General features: G+C 44.5%; 2 protein-coding genes across 7 annotated transcripts in view; one reads left to right on the top strand and one right to left on the bottom strand.

Moving 5' to 3' along the window:
• Positions 1 to 380: 380 nt before the first annotated feature.
• Positions 381 to 3,823, bottom strand: qtrt1 (queuine tRNA-ribosyltransferase 1; the record flags this gene model as incomplete). The annotated part of the gene is made up of 8 exons (XM_071542675.1): positions 3,536 to 3,823; positions 3,321 to 3,389; positions 3,015 to 3,153; positions 2,594 to 2,788; positions 1,553 to 1,691; positions 1,378 to 1,453; positions 1,142 to 1,251; positions 381 to 496 (listed from the first exon to the last, which is right to left on the bottom strand). Coding segments are annotated over exons 1-8 (1,132 nt in total), but the record flags the coding sequence as incomplete, so codon positions are not given.
• A 215-nt stretch (positions 3,824 to 4,038) lies between these two features.
• The window catches only part of dnm2a (dynamin 2a), a 34,505-nt gene continuing 13,209 nt past the window's right edge, over positions 4,039 to 25,334 (top strand). For 2 of the 6 annotated variants that reach the window (XM_071542681.1, XM_071542679.1), the window contains exons 1-13: positions 4,039 to 4,492; positions 11,334 to 11,407; positions 11,636 to 11,785; positions 13,145 to 13,348; positions 14,042 to 14,140; positions 14,228 to 14,388; positions 14,503 to 14,645; positions 17,459 to 17,594; positions 17,716 to 17,783; positions 18,530 to 18,668; positions 20,786 to 20,872; positions 21,528 to 21,598; positions 22,973 to 23,024. In XM_071542681.1, the coding sequence (XP_071398782.1) occupies positions 4,332 to 4,492; positions 11,334 to 11,407; positions 11,636 to 11,785; positions 13,145 to 13,348; positions 14,042 to 14,140; positions 14,228 to 14,388; positions 14,503 to 14,645; positions 17,459 to 17,594; positions 17,716 to 17,783; positions 18,530 to 18,668; positions 20,786 to 20,872; positions 21,528 to 21,598; positions 22,973 to 23,024 (1,545 nt within the window). In that variant the 5' untranslated portion in view covers positions 4,039 to 4,331. Of the gene's footprint in view, positions 4,493 to 11,333; positions 11,408 to 11,635; positions 11,786 to 13,144; positions 13,349 to 14,041; positions 14,141 to 14,227; positions 14,389 to 14,502; positions 14,646 to 17,458; positions 17,595 to 17,715; positions 17,784 to 18,529; positions 18,669 to 19,341; positions 19,481 to 20,785; positions 20,873 to 21,527; positions 21,599 to 22,972; positions 23,025 to 24,198; positions 24,211 to 24,425; positions 24,459 to 25,334 lie in introns of all 6 variants that reach the window. The other 4 variants (XM_071542682.1, XM_071542680.1, XM_071542678.1 and 1 more) reach the window with 4 other exon arrangements.

Raw genomic sequence — 25,334 nt, 5'->3', positions numbered from 1 at the left:
TGATGGTGATTGTATTTGTACATGAGTGATAGTACATCAACATTGATCATCTACATTTTCCTTCTAGTTGAATTACCCCCCCCCCCCCCCCCCCCCCCCCCCATTTTATAGTATTAGGTTTATAGTATTTTTTTTTTAATTTGTAGCACAACAAAATGTGCAAAAAGTTCACAAACTTTTGAGCCTCATTCATCACTCTAGGAATGTACTGGAACATCACCCTCATTACAGCAATGATCGTGGGACTGAAAATGAGTGGAACAAAAAAAAACATTTAAAAGATTTAAGTTTCTTTTCTTTCAAGAACTCTAGTTTGTATTTTCTAAAATGTATTTGGTTTGGCTTTAATCTTAGTTTTGGATATATTTAATTATGATAACCTTTCTGTTCAGTGGCTCTTCCAATACTGACCTGGTAGGCGATGTTGTGGACGGTGACGTGATGCATGGCTGCAGTATCGCTCTTGAACAGAGCGTGCAGGTACGCCCGGCTGTGCCTGAAAAAAGAAAATAGGCAAATAATTGACCGCTTCCTTCCATTGATACATTTTTCTAAATGGATCTTTGGTACAAAATGTCCAAACACCAGTCACAAGAGGCACTTTGAGCACCTGGCACCAAAGTGGACCATTGAAAAAACCTCAGAGCGCTGTGAGAATTCTCCCCTTTCAAACGCTTCACAAGCTTTCTCCTTTCAGAGCGTTCAGAGCGCTCTGAGCGTTCAGAGCGCTCTCTGGCTTAGTTGTTTGAATATTTAGAGCCAAATGAGATCAAACTGACCGCCTCAGGTAGCTGTAAATCCATTAAAATCCACTCCTCAAATCCTGAGTTACTTAAAATAAAGCTGCCACTCCACACAGTGAAAATAACTTTCCTTCAGACCACAACTCAATGCAGCTTTTAATTTGCATATTTGCCAGCAGGTTTGTAAATGTGGCTGACAATAATTTAAAATTTTCATTTTACCTTCATTTTACATGCCATCTGAATCTTTCTGATATGTTTTGCTCTATTCTAGTGAAACCAAATTACTTTCTTTTGTTAAAAAATGAAAGTCAGGCTGCATTTACGCTCAACAACACTTAACAAGAATAAACATTTCACTGGCAATTACTCTCTTCTGCTGCTTGGCCTCTATTTACCTCTTGCAGGTGGGACACTTGCAGTCTGGGTCTATGGGCTGGAAGTCCTTGGCATACTGTTTCTGCTTTACCTGCAGAGATCCCCAAGGCACCAAGGCAGAACCAAACCTCTGGTGACAGAAACAATATTAGTCAGAAACACTGTCAGGGACCCGCTCTTTTTACGGAATCATAACCACTGAAAGACAAGGAAAGACTGATTTATCAGTGTGTGAGGTAAGGAGGGGAGCGCTTACTGCAGTGCGGGTGGGGAAGACGCAGTCAAACATGTCACATCCCAGAGCGACGCACACCACCAGATCCACAGCATATCTGAAACACATGAGAAACACACAACAAGTTCTTATGCAGGTTTATTACACCACAGCCACAGTTCTCATGGGGAAATGGACTGTGTACAGAGGGACATACCCGACACCCATGAGGTAGCGGGGCTTCTCTCGGGGCAGGTGGTCTGTGCTGAGCGTCACCATCCTCCAGAAGTCGTCCTTCTCCTCTCCTCCACTCAGGCCACCGATGGCAAAACCAGGAACGTCACGCTGAGTCATTTCTAAAGGGATGGATAAAAGATAAAGGTATCTGAACCACAGGTATGAACCCTTTACATTTGGCATTAACATCAGACTCTGTCTAGAATTAGCCAGATTACAACTAGACTTGACATTACCAGTCAAAAGTTTGGACACACACATTTTTCTATATTTTTGCTATTTTTCACATTTTAGAATAATAGCAAAGACATCAAAACTATGAAATAACACAAATGGAATTATGCAGTGACCAAAAAGTGTCAAACAAATCAAAACTATCTTATATTTTAGATTCTTTGAAGTAGCCACTCTTTTCCTTGATGGAAAGGCAAAGGCTTTGGAAAGAAATTCATACATAGGCATCAACTTCACTATTTATATTTGTCTAAAAAACAAATGTCAAGCATTTTAAGTCTTTAGATCAGAATGGCTTTAAGATAATGAAAAACATAGTACATTCAATCAGGTGGGTCCAAACTTTTGACTGGTAGTGTACATTTCTCTTTCCCTTGCAAAAAAATGCAGATAGATGCCCATTTCTTCTCATAATATTTACATCCTTTAAAATTGACAGTAAACACCTTGTCTCACTTGTTATTACTATCATGTTACTATCCAAGCTGCTTGCCACCTGTTTGAACTGCATGCATTTCCTGGACGAATCTGCATGCAAAAGTTTATGCATTTGCTAAATGTGGATTGGAGATGCATTACTTGTTGTTAATGCAGCCAATTGTATCTCTGACCACCTCCGGAGGTAGTTTGTGTTAGTGTCTTGGGTGCATTTAAACCTGGATTTTACACAGTTTTGCTCTATCTGAATACAATCCAACTAACCAGGATGCTTGTTAATGCCAGGTGTAAAGGTGCGGTCAAAGAAACAGAAATGGAAAAGGTATCCTGACGGAGCAGGAGACCTTACCATCTAAGCAGGCCTTGCGCAGCTCGGCGTTCAGCCCACCCTGGATGATCGCAAACAGGTTCTGTTTGTGTGGATTCTTATTGGCTGCTATGCAGCGGTCCAGCCAGCGGATGGACCTGTGCATGGCTTCCTCCACCCGCGGCCCTGTCACTGTACTGCTGACCACGTCGTCCAGCTGCATCATGATGTCTGACCCTGGACCAGCAGAAAGAAACATGGAGAGGTTGACTGTCAGCCTTTAGTAAATTCACAGGAAGATCCAACTCTTATTTATTCAGATTATATATTCCTGAGATATTTAATCATGAGGATAATTCCAAAAGACAAACACAAATCTACGGAAATATCGACAGATTGAGGCATCATCTGGCATAAAATACTCTGTGGTGAATCTGAGTGTTGCTATAATAGACCTACTGACCCAGACTGTTTTGTATACTGATGGACTTCTCAGGACTTAGGAGAATCTCTTTGCCATCGTAGGGAGACTTGAACTTGACCCCTTCCTCAGTGACCTCTGACAGTTCAACGAGAGACACCATCTGAAACCCTCCACTGTCCTGTGAGCAGAGGATGGAGAAACAGAGGCATAAATGCAAATTAGCCTACCTCATACTTTTATGAATATGCAAAACCTCCCATGGGTTCTCCTCTTTCACCATGTAATGCAGCAATCTGGCTAGGGAACACATAAACATCTATATTTGTTTAGGGAGACAACACTCACTGTTAGGAGGTTTCTCTTCCAGTTCATGAACCCATGCAAACCATTGGCTTTCTCGATAAGTTCAGGACCCTGTGGGGAGTGGAAATGGAGTGGAAGAAGGTATATACACTTAAAAAAAAGTTGTTAAAAATTAGTATGGCCGCCTAGGAGCTTGAGTGGCGGATGAGGACAGATCGCATTGAATCATAAACAAAACTAAACTGGTCTCTACCTACCGGTCTCATACCCAGGTGGTATGTGTTGCCAAGACATATCTGACACCCAAGAGCCTCAAGCTGATCCACAGTGATCCCCTTCAGAGTCCCTTGTGTGCCCACAGGCATGAAAACTGGGGTGCTGACGGTGCAGTGTGGCAGTACGAGATCGCAAGCTCTTGCTTTCGTCACCGGACACTCAGCAACTACTCGTAGAGTGAGGGGAGAAACTGCGGAGAGAGCTTTCTTTAAAGACATGTTGATTTCAGAAGTGTTTGATTCAGCGCCACACTCTATGGGCGCAGCCATGTTGCACTGAAACAAGTAACGTGTGACGTGAGGGGACTGCGATTGACAATCCAATTGACCAATGGGGAATGATGTGGTTAGAGTGAAGCGCACGCCTCTTAAATATCCAATGAAGAGGCTGGCTTTATGGAGAAGCAGCAAAATCATCCAATGAATCCCTTCGTTTCGCTGACAGGAGGCGGGTCCATACTCACCGGTTTAGATCGGATGTCGTCTCGCCTGACCGGATGGTGTTGTGTGGAGGAAGTTTTGTTTTGCGAGTTTTCCGTCCGTTTTGGTTGACTTTGAGTGTTTAATGCGTTCAAAATAACACGAAATGATATTATTGTGAATTGCGTAATTGATAAGTGCTCAAGTTTTATCGAGAGAATAAAGGCGGGAGCTGTTTGAAGCGGTGGGACTCAACAGTTCAGAGTAACCCGAGCACCTTGCGGCTAAGCTAACGTTACCTAGCTAGCGCGGCTAGCCTCTGGTCTGTGTTGAGGGGCTGATCCGAGCTAACGAAGCCATGGGGAACCGGGGGATGGAAGACCTGATTCCCCTGATCAACAAACTTCAAGACGCTTTCAGCTCCATTGGACAAAGTTGCAATTTGGACCTTCCTCAGATTGCTGTGGTCGGTGGACAGAGTGCTGGAAAAAGCTCAGTCTTGGAGAATTTCGTTGGCAAGTATGTGATGGTGGTTAATAAAGTTTACATTTTCCAATATTACATAGCTAACTTATTTTATAACGACATCTAGCTAACGAACGGCGGTTTGATTGTCGAGCAGGTGTGTCAGGTTTGGAGACGCCGACTGCTACAGTGCAATCTAACGTAGTTACTCAAACGGCACGTAACGTTTACGTTACGCATTTGTCGTAACCCTGTCCTGACAGTGTAAGGTGGCTGGAGGTACAACAAATATTGACGTGGGTAATTGCGTCATGGGACTGACTTGAGGGCTTAATATCAGTGACAAATATATGTTTTACATGTATGTTTACACACGGCTTAGGCGTACTTGGCTTTAAACAGCTACTGCTGTAAAGAAGTGAGATGGGAGGGTGGACTCCCACTTGTAGTAGTATCTGTTAGCTGTATTGGTTCCGTTGATTCATGACAGACTAAAACCTCTCTAAAGATGAGCTGACACAGATTTAGATCTTATGGCAATCTTTAGTATCAGTTCAGTTCTATTTTTGGGGCCAATAATTGTATACTGATGGTCTTGTTTTGCCATTCCCCTATTTGGCCTTTGTTCTGAATGGAAACCTTTTTCCCTTTGGTTCTATTTATAATTTCATGCCACACCCTCAATGTACTACAAGATACACGTTTGTCAGTCGAACGCTCAACATTGTACTTCAGTGTGTAGCTCAAAGCTATTGAATTAGTGTGTATTCATTGTTATTAGATTAGCATGTTTATTTTCTTAGCTGTTAGAGGACAAATAGGTTATAGGGAAGGCCTCGAGTAGACAGCAGTGGAGGTAGACTTAGCCATGTACTTGCCTTAGGGATGTGGACTAGTACACGTGTATGGATTTGCCTGGTCTCCAACCTATTTTGTTTAATATCCCTTATCAATGACACTTTGGATTGCAGTAGCCTCTCAACAAGCTGCTGACATTTCATCATGCAGAGCCAAACAATGCAAGTCTAGCATTGCAGACACAACTTCCCTAATTATCTTCCTATTTTGCCACTGTTTTTGGTGAAGTAGTCAAAATGGGCCAAGTGTCTTTCTGTTCTGTGTGGTGTGAAAGTTAACCTACAGTCCTCCTTAACAGGCTGGTCCTGTCCTCCTCTCCCACATCAGCAGTGAATGAGATCACCCTGCAGATAAAGACACAAAACAAGCTTGCTGTAAAGCAGCTTGTTTAGCAGGTTTCCTCCCCATTGAAAGACACTCAGTGTGTGACCCAGCCCACATAGGGCACACACACACACAGACACGCACACACACAGGCGTGTATGCAGGCAAGCCGGTAGAGGGGAGGAAGTAGGCAGACTATTAAGATGGCATGCAGACAGCCCTCTGGTTATAAACACATAGGCTAGAGCATGTCATAACGGCTCTCAGTCAAGAATGCACGCACACGCACACACCGATTAGACTAGCACTCAGTGCACATTAATTCAGATGAGTGGGACTTTGCACTCTGAGAGTACTTGACACATATCAGCTGTAATTAACATGAGACGTTGCATGGTGACCTCAATTTCGCTGCCTGAGCAGGCCTTCCACTTTCCCGCTGTTGACAGGGCTAACATGCACCAGCGTGCTCAACAGCTACACAAGCACTTTGCAGATAGGCTATGGCATGCACTCTTGTACATGCTTATCTTACTATGGAGCATTTGAATAGCATCCACAGATCTTAACTTTTTTCCAACACAACAACCCTGCATGTTGATGCTGTGCAAGCAGACCTGCTAGTGTCCTCTAGGGCCAACAGGGTGGAACAGTAACAGTCACAAATGCCACGCTGCAATGTCAAGTCTAACTTCAACATGGAAGGGGTAGGGCACTGCTGCTGGTCCCTATAGCAACAGGCGTGCTGGTGTAAAGGTGATTCATTGTTGGTCTAAGATGCTTGTTTGAGGCCAGCGGTGGCTGATATCTGAGACCTCAGACTTTCATTTTTTTGTCTTGCTATTTATGGTATAGATTTGTATCGTCTGTCACACAAATGTATGAGTTCTTTAGAAGGCGCAGATCCTCATTCAAGTTCTTCATTGTGGTAAGATTTTCAAATCCTCTGTAGTGAAATGAGAAGTTATTGGTGTGAACTGTGAACACGGAACTGCTGTTACTATCAGTAACGGCTGCTCTATGGTTTCTCCAGTTGCCGAGGTCATCTTCTGTGTGAAAGCCTGGCGTCATCCCTATTTCCCCGGGCAGTAAAATAATCTCCCTTTCTCCGTCTGTGGCACCAACAATAAGAGCGGAGTCACTCTGTAATGGGAAGAGACACACACTGACACAGAGTGTAAATGCTCCTCCTCTTCTGTCTCTCCCGCCTGAATTCCATGCTGATGTCATGATCTGATATGGGTGACTGGCTACTTAGCTTGCCGCTTCACTGTGTTTGACTGGCAAATGTTCTGCCACCGCAGTCGACATCTCAGCTCTTGTTCATGGCACTCCGGCCAGCACACAGCACGTTGGATTGCCGTTTTACATTTACTGTCTGTGATGGATTTGGGGAAAGTAGGGCTTGACTGTATCTCTATGCTGCTGGGATCTCTGTGCCTCCGTCTCTCAGGTGCTTTGATTCTGTTTATCAGCCCAGGCAGGTCAGACGGGATTGAGTTAGTTTCCCGGTTGTTTTGTTTGGCCCATGTTGTTGATGTGATTTGGACCTACGTTCCTTCCAACTCTGTTACAGGAGACCAGGACAACAGTGGCTGGCTGTTCTGCGTGCCTTGTAGGACATGAGCTAATCAAATCACACTGATTCAACAGCCACGTGTGTTTGGTTGGCAGTGTGTTTGTGTTTGTTAGTAGGGCTGTGTGTGTGTGTGTATGCTTGGGTGCCCTGTTTGAGTTTGCATCAAGGGATCCAAAGAACGTCCTTGGGTGTTGCTGACACATTTGGTCTTTTAAAATAATCGAACAGGCTCAGCCGCTGTATATTACAGTAACGAGCTTTCGGAGACCTTGGAGATTGAGGAGAGAATTCAAAGTCCAGGATGAATTAGTAATAAGAAAGGCCGGCACTCGCCTGTCTCCAGCAGCCGTTATGTGGAGGGCTCATTAGACTCTCCAGACTGCTTTCAGTTAACTGCTTAAATGACACCAACAGCTGCTCATAAACAAACAGAATCCTCAAAAGAAGAAAAAAAAACCTGATTTGTCTGTCACCAAATGCTGAAATAAAATGGTTACTAAAGGCATGAAGTCTTTCATAAAGTTGCTCTGTCTATGCTGATTGCTGAATTACATTTGGTTTAACCGCTCAGTGTTGTTTTTCCAGCCCTCTTCACATTTCAATGTATGCATTATGGAACCATGAATATCTGTCAATTTGGAAATGACGACAAAGCCTGTGTCTCCGTTTTGGGTGTGCCTGCGCTGTCAGTGTCCCGACGGGGAGTATGGAGGTCATATCTAGCGCTGCAAGCTGGCTTGGGTGGAGGCTCTTATCTGATTTGCTGCCATTAGAATAACTTAACAACACTACTAGGAGAATAATAGACCATAAAGTGTTGGAAAAGTTGGCCTGAAAGTGTTATTGACGCATATTAACACTGCCTATTAACTATTATCACTGAGTTAAATTAACACAGACAGTTTTACTCTACATGTTGTAAAGCTGCACTAGACAAATGTAAAAATACACCCATCTTATCAGCCTTAATCACAATTTGGGGCTGCAGTAGAGAGGAGCATCCCTGCCCCCCTTATTGAGACCCCGTAGATTCGTCCCATTTGTAATTCTGGTGTGAGTTATGGACACTGAAATACAAACGGTCTCCTAAACAGCTGTGAGTGAGCGCTCCATCCAGAGAAAGCTGGACTCACCAACGTTAGCCTAAATCTTTTGCCTCTCTCTTTGGTGTCCTTTGATAAAGTGATGGCAGACTGGCCTGGTTGGTAAACACAAGCTTCCTGTCCAGTTTACTGATGTCACGTTACATGATTTCTGGGTATTGAAGTTCATATTTTTCAAACAGTTGCCTCTCACTGCCATTTGGAGCTGCCAACGTTCAAAGTTCCTAGTGCACCTTTAAGGCATCTTTGCATGCTGAGATGAAATGCATTGAAATGGGTTAAGATTTATTGTAGTACATGGACTATGGGTCTCTCTGAAGCTCTCTAGGATTTCCTGCGATTTGTTAAGCCAAAACAAGAATATCTGTTCACATCTCCTTGATATTCAGAACTTATTTTTGGAAAAAAAAATTGCCTAGTATACGTTATAGATGCACAGACATATTCAGGACATGTACGTTCTCTCTCGACTGATCGGATGGTTTCAGGAGGAGCCAGCTTCCATTGAAGTAAAATGGATTTGCAGAAAGAAAGAAAAATGAAAGACATGAGAAGGTGATGCAACGGTTTAACATGTATGCAGGAACTTGAACTGAAACGCCTACAAGTCTGGTTGCTTGTGTGTAGTGCAGCAGACAGCCTTGTAAGGGGGAAGCACAGCCAGCCGAGCGGCAGAGAGTGAAGGGATTTTCCACTAAGCAATTGGATTTTGGTAGTCCTTCAAGTGGTTTTGCTGCCTAGCGATGCCTCTTGGTACCCAGAGCGACAGACTGTAGTGTGGGAATGCGGGCAGCCATGATTACATGTTCTCTGCCACACCAAAGACCCACATGAATATGTCCCACCAAACCTCAGACACATGTCTGTGTACTGCACCCTCCCGTGAGAGCACACTGCGACCTCAAGAGTTTCACACACCGGTTTCCATATTTGAGAAACCGAGCCCTGCCAGCCCTCCGTAGACTTGAGCAGGAGGGGCATCAGCTGTAGGCTATGGCTCCTCGGAGTCGCTCTGTAACATGCCTGTTTGTGAGAGGCAGAGGCTGTCAGGGCAGGCAGGGGGAGGGGAGCTGGCTCTCTCATTCTCTCTCTCTGTCCTGCCCTCTCTCGCTCTCGCTCTCTGTTGTGGCAGAGGGAGGGAGGCTCAGAGACTGATGCTCTTTGCTTGGCCATCCATAATGCATGGAATGATACACAATCTGCTCAGCCTCCTCTATCATTTACAGCACATCAATAATGGAATCCTGGAATCTCACTTCTCTTAAATATGCTTCTGCTGTTTATCCAACTCTGTCTATGAAGGCTGACTGGTTCAATTCTGTGGTTGTGTATGTCTTCTCACAAGAGCATTTGGAAAAGCAGTTTCCTCTGTGTATGTTCTCACTTTGGCCTTATGTCTTGTTAGCGCTTGCTTCTATTGCTGTGAATTTGCAGCCAGTGGCCACCTGTTGAGCCAATGAGGCGGCTGTCGGCCGTTGGGAATCCAGTGAGAGTGGTGTGTTACTTCAGAGATGCATTAATACATTAGCACTTGAACAGGTCAGCCCCGCTGTGACCTCTGAGCAGCATCTCCCCTCCACTCTCCCTCTGTCCAGTCCATTTAGTCTGTTCTTTCCCTCAGCCTGTCCTAGCCGTCCTGCTGTTCTTTCTCTTTATCTCCCTCCCTCCCTTCCTCCCTTCCCTCATCCAGGGCTTTCTATACTGCCAGCCACAGTGACAAATGCCTGCATGCTTCACATTATGTGCATGACACAGCAGTAGCGCTGAACCACAGACCTGTGGATTTTTGCTGAACTAAGGAACATCCAGAATGTTCCCCCACTGTTTGACCATAGCACTATAGCCTGGGAATAGCAGGCACCATGAAGTATGGCAGCTCCTCTCTCTTCTCCTGTCCTGTGGCTGACACATTGCTTCCAGTCTGAATCAGGCAGGCAGGCTGGGCACCACCATACTACACACCCCTCAGGCTTGTAGATCTGGCAGTAGACTTGGGGCGGAAAAGGAGGACAATGTGGGTTAGCGACATACTCTGCTCTGCTAGGATTGTCCCGGGCCTAGGGTTGGTGATTACCACCAGATGTAGTGTGTTAGTAGAGCAGCAGAGGGGCCTTGAGGAGTGGGAGGGGAGAGAAGAAGACAGGGTGGAGGAGCTCCATCTGAGCGCTGACTAAGCAACTCTGGCGGTGGGGTTAAAATTCCTCAGGTACTCTGTCACTTTAAGAGGAACATACAAGCAAGCTGTGAGAAAGATCTCATTGTTTCCTACAGGCTATGGGTGTCAGTAATGCACTGTTTGTATTGCACAAATTGCATTGGCCAACCCTTGTTTACTGTCAGCCCATGCTTGCATCGTGCAATGCATCGATTGTGCAATGAACTAGCAAGACACAAGATTTTAGCTGAGAATGTGAACACACCAAGACAATGTCAAGTCTCAGGCCTAAGGCTAATGCGGTTAACGCATTATCTTGGGTGATATCCCCTGTATCGACACAGCCAAAAGGCGTACAAAGGCTAATCGTGGTCAACTGAAACCAGTAGCCTCGCCTCTCGTCTCCTCTAAATAGGTTCATAGGGCTGCTAGATTGTTGAGCAAGGAACAAGTTCATCAATTGAAAAGCACCATATTACAAAATCACTGCAGCCATAACAGCAAGAGTGGGTGTGCATGAATTGATCTGCGAGGCTCTAATGATGAGAGATAATGACTTTGTCACATTTGATTTGTTCCAAGACAAGTTGGAGGCATGAAATTCCCCTGTGCTCATCAATTTACCACAGGCCACGCTGCGAGGAAATGGACCTTGAGTGTAATGAATAATTTAACATTCTTCTTTCTCTTTCTCTTTCCCCCTCTCTCTCTCTTTCTGTTGCTTTGTCTGTCTCTGTACTGAACCTCACACCTCCATCCCACCCAACAACTCTCTCTTGTTTTGGTTTCCTTCCTTTTGAACCCTTTTGCTCCCCACACCTCCCTGTTTCTTTCTTTCTCTCTCTTTCTCCCTCTGTCTGACTCTCTCTCACCCAGGGACTTTCTTCCACGTGGATCAGGCATTGTCACCCGGAGACCTCTCATTTTGCAGCTGGTCAACAATAAAGCAGGTGAGTCTGCGAGTCCTGTGCACAGCCTCAGTCCTGTCTCCTTTCATCACTGCCCTGCACATGGCCTCTCCTGCAGTGCCTCAGGCTATGCACACTGTCTGCTATCTGCCACCTTCGTCTCTCGAATTTAACATTCTCCCTTTTCCTCTCCTCCTTGCTCTTTCTCCCCCTCTGTCCTTTTCTCCTCCTCTCCCCTCTCCTTCTACGTTGCTCTGTCCCTGTGTGCAGAACATGCCGAATTCCTGCACTGCAAAGGGAGGAAGTTTGTGGATTTCGATGAAGTGCGGGCGGAGATCGAGGCGGAGACCGACAGGATAACAGGCTCCAACAAAGGCATCTCTCCCATCCCAATTAACCTGAGGGTCTACTCCCCAAACGGTAAAAATGGCAAATATTTTTATAACACACACACACGCACGCACACACACACACACACACACACACACACACACACACACACACACACACACACACACACACACACACACACACACACACACACACACACGTTTACCCACAACGTAAACTCATTGTGATGCAAACACAGCATGGGGTAGAAGTCTGCTTCATGCACTAGTTTTCGAGCTCCCTGCTGCAGTCTTTGGCCCTGTGGCTGTTGTTGCAAAATGAATTCTCCAGAGAGCCCGCAGAGATAAAAAAAAAAAATTTGTTGTGGTTTGGACCAACAGGTTTCGGTAAAACCTTAAAAAACAAAACCTCACTCCTTGTGTTCGATGTAGCTTCTTACTCCATGGTATTGCAAACAGCAGTTCAGTCGGTATCAGCTGCCATTTACGGTCAAATTTGCTATTTTCATGTTTATTGCTCTTTATAAATCTAGGAGTTATAAGTAATAAAACATCAGAGGTGCTTTGTGTTGTTTTTAAGAAGCAATTTACAAATTAGAGGTGGTTTTAACACAGTAGAAGTCTGCCTACTCAATAGCCTCATACAAGATGAAAACTTCCCTTCCCACCATGGTTTGAAAATCATTACAGTCCTGTTACCTTGTTAAATTGTACTGAGGCCGGTAGTGTGGATGTCTGTTTATGCTTTTATGAAAAGGGAGGAAATTGAACTTGACACATGCATAAAAATTAGAGATGGGGCTGTATTTATTGTTTGCTTGCCATGTAAAAGCCATTCACAACATGGTGAGTAGGCTGGACATTCTGCAACACAGTGAGTCCCCGTCCATTGAGAACACTCCTGATACATCAAACATTAATCAGTCTTACATCCGCCTCTAGCTGGGTTTCCATCCAAGTCTTTTTTTTTTCCATCCAAGATTGTTTTGTGCCCATTTTTTTTTACTTTATTTGATAGCCACAGTGAAGAGAGACAGGAAAGATTGGGAGAGAGGGTGGGTCCCAGGCCAGACTTGAACCCAGGATGTCATATAATGTTATGTAAATGTATATTTATATGGTATTTGCCTTTGCCAACCGAGCCACCAGGACGCCCCCATCCAAGTATTTCCATTCGATATAAGCTGTATGAAATTAGAAAGGTTGAATGGAAATAGAGAAAGGTTTTTTTTAAAAGAAATTATGTACAAAATAGTGCTGTGGAAACACGTTAGTTGAATCAATGATGACATAGTGTTGCTTTTACTTGTAGGAGTGTTTTCTGATACAGTTACATTCTACTCTCAGGAAGCCTATTTATTTACTTCACCACAACCGATGGACACACATCCTATTGACATTTTATTTTTTTGTGACCTCTGTGTCTCAGTGCTGAACCTGACCCTGATCGACCTGCCGGGGATGACAAAGGTTGCTGTCGGGGACCAGCCAGTGGACATCGAGCACCAGATCAGGGACATGCTGATGCAGTTCATCACCAAGGAGAGCTGTCTAATCCTGGCCGTCACCCCGGCCAACCAGGACCTGGCCAACTCAGACGCCCTTAAGATCGCCAAGGAGGTGGACCCGCAGGGTGAGGATTTAGCTTAGCAGTAGCACAGCGGTCGGAAAAGCAGTCTTTTGACCGGAGACGGTCTCCCCTCCCACAAAAACTGCTGCTGAGGTGCCCTTGAGCAAAGCACTTAACCCCCAGCTGCTCCAGTGTAGCTGCTCAGTGGCCAACAGAAGAAGACTGTGTTTTTACTGGGCAGCTCCCAGGTGTGGATGAGTGCAGCTGTGTAAATGAGAAGCGAGGCATTGCTGGAAAAACAGCTAAGTCGACTTTCCCTCGATAATTAAAGTTTAAAATAAAAATAAAAAAATAAAAATGCTTTAACTGGAGAGGAGTAAAGTGAGGACTCTAGGCTGTTTTTCTTCATTTTATCTTAGTAAGTCATGGTAAAACAGGACAGCCCTTTTTATGTTATCCGTTACCCTGCAGTCATTTTTATCCAGAAATCATTTGCTGCTTTCTGTAGGCAACACTTTGCTCATTATTCAACAGCTCTGTTTCTTCCAAAGCCTTTTTTCCTTTTCTCAACTTGACCACTGCTGGGCAAAGGTCAAAGACGCCGACATTATAATTATCCTGGGTATTAAGGCTTTCCCCAGTAGTGTGCCATGAAAAAAAACCAGAGTGGAAGCCAGATGTAGTTAGAGAGAGAATGGAGAGAGAACTAATAAATCTGCATGAATGAACTTAATTACATTTTCTAATTGCGTCCAGGTCTTCGCACCATCGGTGTTATCACGAAACTGGACCTGATGGACGAGGGGACGGACGCAAAGGACATCCTAGAAAATAAGCTGCTCCCACTGCGTAGAGGTGAGGATGACAGACATATGCAGACACACGCTCGCTCACTGTATCGTTGACTCCATAGTGATTATTTACATTTGTGTGTGCGTTCAGGCTACATCGGTGTGGTGAACCGCAGTCAGAAAGACATTGACGGGAAGAAGGACATTCGTGCTGCTCTGGCTGCAGAGAGGAAGTTCTTCCTGTCCCACCCTGCCTACAGACACATGGCTGAGCGCATGGGAACGCCGCACCTACAAAAGACACTCAACCAGGTCTGCTGTGACCCACTCTCTTTCTTGTTTGTTTTTAAATCGTAAAATATAATTTCCCTCCTACCATGTCATTTGATTCTTCCAAATACTAGTCCCAACTCTCTCTGTCTCTAGCAATTGACCAACCACATCCGGGACACCCTGCCTGGCCTGCGCAGTAAGCTGCAGAGCCAGCTCCTCTCGCTGGAGAAGGAGGTGGAGGAATACAAGAACTTCCGTCCGGACGACCCGACACGCAAGACCAAGGCCTTGTTGCAGTGAGTGCAGCTGAATATTGACGCTCAAATGAATGCAGCATACGTATTTACAGTAGAGGGCTTTGGGTTGACGTAACTTGCCCTCTGGCAGCCATGTTGGAGGTTCACAGAACAGGGCAGCAACGGCTGAGAGCAGTGAATTTCATTTCTCAAGTTAGGACTTGGCCGTCTTAATAGTATAGAATAGGCCCCATTAATTTCTGTGCTATTTTTGACTGGAAACTGATTATTTTGTCACTGATATATCTGACCAATTTTGTGTTTAGATAATGTCAGCTTGTTGGTTAACTATCTAATCATGGCATCACACAGCTGATTTGCACACTAGCTAAAGTTGCGTGGCTAGTAGTTGCAAAATGCTTTGCATAATTTGTTTACTGGATATTTAGCTAGCTCAGAAAGCCTAAAAACATTGGTTTATTCATAACTGAACTGAAACCTCTAAAAGTACTCATGCTCTGGAGTAGAGGCTAGGGAAGGCAAGGCAAGGCAAACTTTATTTATATAGCACATTTCATACACAAGGCAAATACAATGTGCTTCACATAAAACAGAAAAAATACATAAAATCAGGGGGTTCCCCAAATTTTTGAGTAGCCAGCCAGATGGGAAAAGTAGCCGGCTAAGGGATGTTTGTGATGGCAAGATACATTTTTCCGGTGATGCATTTTTACCAAATTAATAAACAAACCTTAAATATGTTTATGAAAGCATGACTTAAAATAACATAAATAAACATTTTTATTACAGGACCAATGCTCAATTGAAAAATGAACTGATAATGTTTTTTAATTGTGAATGTTTAATGTACTTTCTTCAGTCAGTGCAGAAGAAATAAGTAGTCTAAAACTACTAAAAAATATTATCACAAATAGTAATAAATATAATACCAAATGCATATTGTAGTCTTCTCAGAGCAAGACTGGATCTCTCTCCAGAGTACTACTGCACTCACAGAACTAAGATCCAATAATTATGGAAACATAAATCAGTGTAAATAATGATTTTACATGGTCATGGTAAAGAAGCCCCTAAAATGATCTCCTCAGCTAAGGCCTTGTATTTAGCGTTATACAGTAGTTTCAGCTGTAACGCTTCAGTTGAGTCCGTGGTTACCATGGCAGCCGTTCGCTGCGCGTTGCGCAGAGGCTCGGCAGAGATCGCTATTATTTTGAAACATCTAAAAAAACTCACAACTCCCCTTGCAATTTCACACACAGTTCCGTTCTTAAGGAGAGTGATAACCACATTCTATAACCAAACTCACTACCTGAAAAATTCAGTTAGTGATACTGAATTTGAGAGCGGATAGACTTGGTTAGTCCGAGTAGTGTGAGCCAGAACGGGACTGGATAGCTGGTTGTTATGTTACAGCTCAACACTCGTTACGTTATGTAACATTATCATCCTTAATTTGAAAGAGACGGAGGTAAGTGTTGTGAGACTTTCTCAATTTTTCTATCCAGTCTGTTTCCTCAATATTGCGGTTGTTCCAGTTCTGCGGCCTTCGGCCCAAATGTTGTGGTTAAAAGTATCAAGTTCCTGCGATGGAAAAAGAGAATATGACGCTGCTGTCAGTGGTGGTTTGTTAAGATCTGATGGATAAACTGACGCCTCTGGTTACTGGTGTTACTGGTGTCAAACTGAAAATACAGGCGATGGTAGTCGCCATATTGGTCTGAAGTAAACGTTACTGTGGTTACAGACATTGTAAAATGACATAAAAAAAAAAAAGAAAGAAAGATATTGAGCAGTCACTCTTACACTGGTGACACCTCTGGTCAGCCAGTATAACTTCTCTGAGAGTGACTCCCTCAAGTTTTCCTCTCAAAAGAAAATCAGTTGAGATGAGATCTTGAAGGATTCTTCAAAGGAGCCTAAAGTCTTTCCAGTGGTCTTACCCCACCCTATAGGCAGGCTCCACAGCTCCTATAGGACTTGTAAATGTTCCTGTAGAACAATACACAGATCATCTAAACAATTACAATTATAAACTTCAAGAAATCCTTCAATTCTCAATACAGGTTTGAGGATCCCGTCAGAGCGGATAAACTACTCACCTTCGTGACGCCAATTGATGAATAATTTTATATAAAATATGTAAAACATAAATAAAAGAAATAAAATAAATACATAAAGATAACACCTGTTACATCTACATACAGATGATTTAGCAGAAGGCCACAGAGAAAAGGAATGTTTTGAGCCAACTTTTAAAAGAGCTGACAGTGGGAGCATATCTCAGTGCTTCTGGAAGTTTATTCCAGTAATTGGGAGCATAATTACTAAAAGCAGCTTCACCTGATTTAGTTTTCACCCTGGGAACAACTAACAGACCGGTCCCAGATGACCTCAGAGGTCTGGGTGGCTCATATCCTAGGAGCAGGTCAGAAATGTATTTTGGAGCTAAGCCATTTAGTGCTAGGGAAAAGGTTTGACACTAATGATACGTTCAGATTGCGGGCTACAAAAGCTACAAAACGGCCTGGCGTACCAAGCCACATTGTTACCATGTTACCAATGGAGCAGAAAAGTGTTGCCCAGGTGGTCGTTGACGGTTCATGTCATCATCATGTTGGGTGCACCAGCTAATAATGTCATACTGTCATAGCTTTGTATTTGTCTCGTTTTTTGGTTTTATTTGGTAAATAATTGTTAATTGAAACACTTAATCAAGTGAATAACAATTAAGTGAATATAACTACCCTACCCTACCTTCTCTCTACTCTGATTGGTTCGCGCTTCACTGCCTCATCAGAGCATGGAAAAAAGTTCATCATGGCCTCTTGTCTTTTGTGCACCTCCCTCCCCAGAATGGTGCAGCAGTTTGGTGTTGACTTTGAGAAGTGCATCGAGGGCTCCGGGGACCAGGTGGACACCAACGAGCTGTCGGGTGGTGCCAAGATCAACCGCATCTTTCATGAACGCTTCCCCTTCGAACTGGTCAAGGTGAGCGCTGCACGCCCCTCTGCCGTCAAAGGCAGTGGCTGTAGACGTGTTCGCAAAGACCGATGCACTGTAGATGTAATTATTATTCACATTTCTCCCCCCCCCCCTCCCCGCCCTCCAGATTGTGTTTGATGAGAAGGAGCTGAGGAGGGAAATCAGCCACGCTATCAAGAACGTCCACGGTGTCAGGCAAGTGGAGCAGAGACGAAACACCCACCTGACTTCTAGATTAGCCGCCCATAGAGCACAATAGAAGCTGTGATTCACCACACACCTGTATTCAGTGTTTACACGGACGCCTGCTGTACCCATTCGCTTCCCTTCTCTCCCATCATCACAGCTTTCCCTCTACTATCGTACAGTATTTTCAGTTTGTTTTGCATAGCCATCACTGACTAAAAATACCAATTCAAAGAGGCATAATAAGAACGTGTCTGCTGCTGTATGTGAAATGTAAACCTATTTCATTTTTCCACTCTCCCCCCCATCCCCTTTATCTCCTCTCTGCAACACCACCCACACTTCCCTTTCTTTCTCTGACTGCTGATGCACACAATGAATTATGATCTGGTTTTGTGTTACATGTACCTTTCTGCACTCTATTTCTTTCCGTCTACGTGATTGTCATGTATTCCTCTCTAATGTTCCCCTGTCTGTCATATCTCATTTGTGGTTGCCCACCTAATTGTGTTTACACCTGGCCTTCTTTGACACTTTATCTTTATGCCCCCGGTTATGGCTGCCAGTCTGTTTATTTTCATTGTCTGTCTCTTTGTCAATAACCTCGGATCTCTCTGCACAATAACCTGTTATGTCTGTCTTTTTGTCTCTCTGCTCATCTGTCCATCCATGTATATCTGTTTGTCTGTTTGCCTACGTGTCTGTTAACCGTCGTCTGTCTGCCGCTGTGCCTCTGTCTCTCTGTGCGTCCTCAGAACGGGCCTGTTCACTCCAGACCTGGCGTTTGAGGCCATCGTGAAAAAGCAGATCGTTAAGCTGAAAACGCCCTGTCTCAAATGTATCGATCTGGTCATTCAGGAGCTCATCAACACAGTCAGGCAGTGCACCAACAAGGTACTGCAGGTGTCCAGCATCTCCCGACCCAGCCGGGGCACAGGGCGGGGGCACCTGTGGGTGGGGCGGAGGGTACACCGGCACAGAACTCCTGGCAGCGGCTTCCTAGAACATCTTGAATAGTTGAGCGAATGCGTTTTGCCAGAGAAAATGTGTTCTGTGCGGTTTGCCCTCACCTCAGCTCAGCCCAGCGAGCCCTGTGTGCAGGCAGCGCTGTCGTGTTGTGGAGTGTTGTGACGGGTGTAGTGTCGGCGTGGAGATGAGATGTTTCCGGGATTAACGTGTCTCTGAGCATCTCTGGTCTCACCTGGACAAGCTGCAGGTCTCACAGCTCAATACACATAGCAAGGAAAACATGGGTTGGTCTTAAGTAGTTATTTAGGTTTGAGTTGGACTCCATAAGCCCATCTCTGCCCTACTGACCTAGTTTAAGAGGAACCAGCTAGGCTGTGAAGAGGATGTGAAAAACCTGCGGCTTGTCCTTCTCCACTGCTTGATTTTTCTGTCAACAACTAGAAATGACTAACTGAACAAAGACCTTTTCTTTTTATTTCTTCTCTTTCTCTTTCCTGTCTCTGCCTTCCCTCCCTCTTTTCTCTTTTTATTTTCTGTCTATCCCTTTCTCTTTCTCTACCACCACAACAAAACGCAATCTGGCCCCATGCCCCTTCAGAACAGGGCTCTTCACCCCCGACCTGGCCTTCGAGGCGATAGTCAAAAAGCAGATCCTCAAACTGAAAGAGCCCAGCCTCAAATGTGTGGACCTAGTGGTGTCCGAGCTCACCGCACTCGTCATGAAGTGTGCCGTCAAGGTAACCAGGGACACACCTGCAGGGAGGACGGGATGACAAGAAGAGGGAATCCTCTTCTCTGTGAATGCCCATCCCTGTCAATCCAATAAGACGGGTCACCCTAATGAAATCAACCCCACACCCACCTTCGTCCCAACGCCATCCGTGCTCACTGCTTGGATTGTGTGTAACCCCCCCCCCCCCTCCCCATATCCCTACTCCCTTCCCTTTTGTGGAAGTCTCCATCACCTTCCGATCACACACTGACTTGCAAATCACATGTGAAATTTTAAGCAGATCTTAAAATTTCCACCAGCCTGCTCCCTTGCGCCCCAGTTTGATTTCAGCACATTAAAGTGATTTTTCTGTTTTTTTTCTTTTTTTTTTCTTTTTTTTCATTTTGATTTTTTTTCCCACCTCCACATTGCTCCCTCCCTCTCTCCCTGCCTAAAAACCCAGGCCTAGTCAGTCTGTCAGTCTGGGCACAGCAGAGTCCAGCTACACTCCCTCACTGACCCACATGGCAGATTGACATTCTGCTATCTGCTTAACCGGATGGAAAGGGAGTGATGTGAGGGGGAGACAATACAAATAGCTCTCTGGGCCCAGCTTGAACGGAGCGTTTCCATAGCAACAGTGCTCCACTGCCATCTTGTGGACAGAGGAAGGTGCTGCACACCGTGAAATGATTCAGCCCTCCACCACACCTTCCACCCCGTCTCTCTGATATTACCTCGGCTGATGAAACTCTCTCACCTCATTCTGTCACTTTCCCTACTCAGCCAGTCCTCACTAATCTGAAATGCTATCAAAGTCCTACCATCAGCTAGAGATGACTGTTTCAAATGTTTTGACATGTCTTTATGGCCTCAATTCTCCACACTGGTCTGTTCATTTTAAGAAATAAGCAGTTTTTTATTTTGATATATTTTGAAGTTGCCAAACTGTTAAGGCAAAGGCATCCTCACAGCATTGCTCAAATGATTCCTTATCCATTGAGTCATCCCTGGCTGATAGTAAATGCCTTAGCACCTCATAGAACCGACATTCATCCTATATGCATACTCCAGTATTTAAAGTGTGTGTGTGTGTGTGTGCGTGCGTATGTGTGTTGGTTTGCCATTGTTTGGATACGCGTGACACTGAAATATCTGTTGACTGTCTCTTTCCCAATCCTCTGTTCTCTATTTATTCTCACTTTCTCACTTCCCTCCTGTCTCTCTATGATACGCATTGGTAAGTCTTACTAGGTTCATGCTTATATGTTAGTGTGTGTATGTGTGTCTCCAGTCAGTGCTGCAGTTGTTGTGTTGTGTTGCCTTTCAGCTCGGCTCTTACCCCAGACTGAGAGAGGAGACTGAGAGGATTGTCACCACCTACGTCAGAGAGAGAGAAGGCAAGACCAAGGACCAGGTGAGCTCACTGAAAATGTCATGTTGATTACGAATAACTGTGGCTCTTGACCACACTGCTGTGAGTTTGGAGTGAGCTCAGGTCAGCCTTCTAATGTGAGAAAGTACAGTTAAGCAAAACATATTAGTTTAACTTCATTAAAATGTAACCGAAGTGGCTTAGAATCACAAATTTCTGATGCACGTATCGTCTAGTATTTATTTGCAGTTGATCATCTCTGCATGATCGTACTGGGATTCGCCCAATACGGGTTTTTGAAGGCTGATGCCGATATTTTTGGATTAAAGCTGCCGATAGCCGATATTTTGTGTCCATATTCAGTATATTTAAATTAAGATATTTTCATGCTCAAAAATGTTCAAGTGTTTAGTGTTTTCCCCCAGAATTTTGTGGAAAAGCCTCAAAAACAGCATTTTGACCATAATGACACATTGAAATTCTCCATTAAAAGCCGTACTAATTACATTCTTAGGTTGGTTAGCAGGGTGAGGCAACTTTCATTGCTGGTTTTACAGATTGCCACCCCTGAAGCTTTTGAGTAAAATTATATCCTCACTTCAGAACCAATAACTTGCACTTTAAAATCTCCTTCTTGAAGTGGTGTGTTAATTGAGATCTCCTCCGTCCTAATCATGATTTTCTGCCTCTAATCAAGGTTCTGCTGCTGATTGACATTGAGCTGTCCTACATCAACACCAACCACGAGGACTTCATAGGCTTTGCTAAGTATGTGTCCTTCCCTCTCCCCCTGTTACCCCCACCTTTCCCAGCCCACGTTACAGCTCCCAGCCCATGACCCCAGTCTCAGGCGTTGTGTTCCCAATTAACTCCATGCTGCCTGTTGTCTGAGGTGCACTTGTAAGTCCCTAGACTGCAATCTACCCATTAGAGAGGAGCGAAAACCCTATAACCCTGTACCTCTCACCCTTCAGTAGACCAGCAGGCCCACTCTTCCCCCGCTGCCATTCCAGGAACCCTCACTCTGATTCACCAATAGTGAAGTAGCGGTGATTTAAAGTGTGTTGCTTATAATTGACCACACGCTGTAAGCAGCAGTGTGATGTAGCACGCCGATTAGTGATCCAGTGAGAACGGGTGTGCGTCTGCCTGTGGGGGGGAGGTTGGTGCCAGAAGAGTCAAGGTCAGTCTAGCTGTCTGCCTCTTCTCCCCGCATGCAGCTGTGCCCCCCCCCCCTTACCTAACAAACTCAATCAGGCATGCTTGATTGCTCGATGGATACGCTCCCTGTCTGCTGATGGCTGTTTGATTGTGAGGAGCGGTTAATATACCAGGGGACAGAGTTGAACTGCATTGACTCGGAGCTGCTGTTGTGTGCTGGAATCTCGTTTGCACGCTGCCAAGCACTCAGCGGTTGGTGTGGGATGTCTCTGTGGGGCTTACTGTGCGTGGCTCACTTCACATAGTCTCTAGTGTAGCAATTATAGCAGGACTTGTAGCATGTAGTTGAGTGGAGATCCCCTCCCCTTGTTGAGTAACAAAGCAAGGCCCTCGTATGTGTGTGTGTGTGTGTGTGTGGGTGTGAGGGGGGGGTTCTATCTCGCATCCGCATGGTGAGTGGATTGCCGTAGTGTGTCAGAGATCAGCTAGGGATGTTTAACGGTTCTCGTGACGTCACTTTCAGTCTTGACTACAGAAGGCTGGATGATGGTAGCCCCCCTGGGTACAGCAACAACAGGTGGGCTGTCAAAGCACACAGGGCTCTGTGTGTGTGTGTGTGTGTGTACGTGTGTGAGTGAGAGTTTCACCCCCCCTCTACTTCCCAAATCCCTCTACACCCCACTTTCACCTTCTTTGTGTGTAATAGTATTATAATAAAAAAACAGGTTATTATTATAATCATTACTATAATGATTATAATAAGAATCTTTTTTAGCACTTATCTAAAAACAGTTTACTAAGTGCTTCACATAAAATCAGAAGAAATAGCACAGCATATGGAACATATGGGAAATAAACTATTATTGGAACAGATGTGGCACATGAATGTTTAATGATCATTTTAAACAACAAGTCAACAACGATTTGATGCGGTGTTGTCAATATTTTTTCTCTTTTCTCTGCATCCTCCTCTCATGACAGTGCCCAGCAGAGGAACACAGCTGCAAATAAGAAGAGGGCCATTCCCAACCAGGTACATTTTATCAGTCTGCCCCCTTAAACTCCTCACCCTTAAACTGCCATAGCCCTGCCCTTCTCACCAATCGCCAAATTTAATCTCCCTCGACTGATGTCTCCCATTAGCAGCCTATTAATTAACCATGTGAATATCCTTGATTCCAGCGTTGATCTGGCCCAGTGCCATTAATCTATCTTGACCTACCTAACTGTTAATGATACTCCCATGTAGATCCCTTAAGTACTGACAGTACCCAGTCCTAGCCTTTGCTAATCCAGATCTTGAATTGGCTGATTTTGTCTACCGTGTTGTAAAGCTGGTACCTCTCCTTTCATGTGTTATCCAGACTGTTGTTAGATGAAGATTGTTGAAATTCCATGTGTGTTCATAAGATCCTGAAACAGTATTAACATGCTGCTGATCAGCATTTGAGATTGCAGTTTCAGTGAGGGGAGAGTTGCCTTAGTGAACTTGAGAGGACCCCGCCTCCCCGCTTTACTGCACTTGGAAATGAGTGTTTGTTTCCACTGCTATCATTAATTGCTATTTGCACGCTCTGTAATACAACCCAGGCATGATATCCTACAGCAAAGCAACAATTATTATTATGTTGTTTGTTTTGTTGTCTTCCCATTAACTCACAAGCATCGTTTGTATTGAAATCCAGAATGTGCATGGACGCCGCCACTATCAGTTGAGCAACGAATATGACATAACCAAATTGTGGTATTCTTGAAGTAATTCTAATTGCATGTAACTCTCTTGCTCTCTCCCTCTCTCTCTCTTTCTCTCTCTCTCTCTCTCTCTCTCTCTCTCTCTCTCTCTCTCTTTCTCTCCCTCTCTATCTCTCTCCCTCTCTCTCTTGCCCTCTCTTCATCTGTCTTTCTCTGGCTGTCTCATGGATTCTTTCCTCATGTTTCTTCCTGGTTTTGCTCCCTTCAAACCTATCATTCCTACCATTCCACCCCCTTTCTTCAACCTCTTTCTTCACCCTTCATTTTCCACCCTCCCCCCACCTCTTCCTTCCCTCTCTCGCCCCCCAACTCTACACCATTCCAACCTTCCCCTCCTCCTACCTCTCATCTATCCTCCATCTTTGCTTGCTTGCTTCCTCCCTTCTTTTGGCTATGATTTTATCCCCTGCCATCCTTTGCCTTAACCCCCCCCCCCCCCCTTCCTATTACTGCAGGGTGAGATTCTGGTAAGTACCCCACAGATTTAAACCACACCCTGCCAGGGGTCAGCGGGGGTAGCCCATGCAGGAGAACTGAAGCCATCATACACAGCTCTACTAGCAATAATGTTAGGGTGGGAGACAGAGAGAGACCGCAGGGAGCTAACAGGATTAACAGGTGACTCCCGCAAATACAGGAGCTGATACTTCTCACCGTAATGAGTTGTTCTCCCCCTCTGCAGCTTGTCGGACTGGGAGAGGGCCAGGAGGAGAAGGTAGAGTCTCCAGACTCACGATCAAATTGAGATCAATTACAATCCTAGCATCGGCACACAGTTACCAGTAATCGGTATCTGTCTTCTCAGTAACATGTAGCGGGTTTGCTCAGTAATTCTTGGTTTCGTTTTAACAAGACAGTAATTGTCTTAATTTTACACATCTGGTTCACTACTAACAGTTTAATTTATCTCTGCAAAATTTTTAAAAATCCAGATTTGAATTCCTCTGCCCCCACAAAAAGGTTGTTTTATGGCACTTTGCAATGCTGTGCGTTCTCTGTGAAAGACTATAGAGAGGAAGGGGACATCTCCTTCCGCCAGTGACCGTGGCCGGCATCAGTTCTCTTGTCCTTGGGTTCTTACCTCTGCTGCTGCCTCAGGCATGGTGGCCCAACAGATTGCCTTGTGAAGAATCATCCTAAACATCACTGGGGACAACAGGGGGAGGGGATGGGGAGCCATCAGATCAAGTACACACAACAGACAGACCTTTTTGATTCTTTGAAAATTCCTTCTACAGATTCCCCATTGATTTCCAATGAAATACATTTATTGTAATCTTATTAATGCATGTCAACATAATTGCTTACTTACAATGTGTTCCTATCTTAACTATCTTCACTTTGTTACAAACAAACTCACTAAGTCTATTGATTTTTCAAGTGTTTGCCATCCAGATTTCTGTATTCAGAGCTGATCAGAACTGTATTATTTAAAACAGCCACCTGGTGTGGCAGTCAATCAATTCAATCAAAATTTCTAATTGACATCTCTTAATTGATATAGCTTAATAACTATCAAGAAACAAAATCATTTTTGATTGATTCTTTTGGTTCTAATCAGTTGAATTTGTGAGTATTGAATTCTTGAATC

This window comes from Centroberyx affinis, unplaced genomic scaffold (genome assembly GCF_046629955.1).
Source record: "Centroberyx affinis isolate AG114_WGS23_722 - 3 ecotype Tasmania unplaced genomic scaffold, CSIRO-AGI_Caff_v1 ptg004154l_1, whole genome shotgun sequence".
In the NCBI taxonomy this organism is placed as follows: Eukaryota; Metazoa; Chordata; class Actinopteri; order Beryciformes; family Berycidae; genus Centroberyx; species Centroberyx affinis.
The sequence above is the reverse complement of the archived record's forward strand: the minus strand, read 5'-3'. Positions and strand labels throughout refer to the sequence as shown.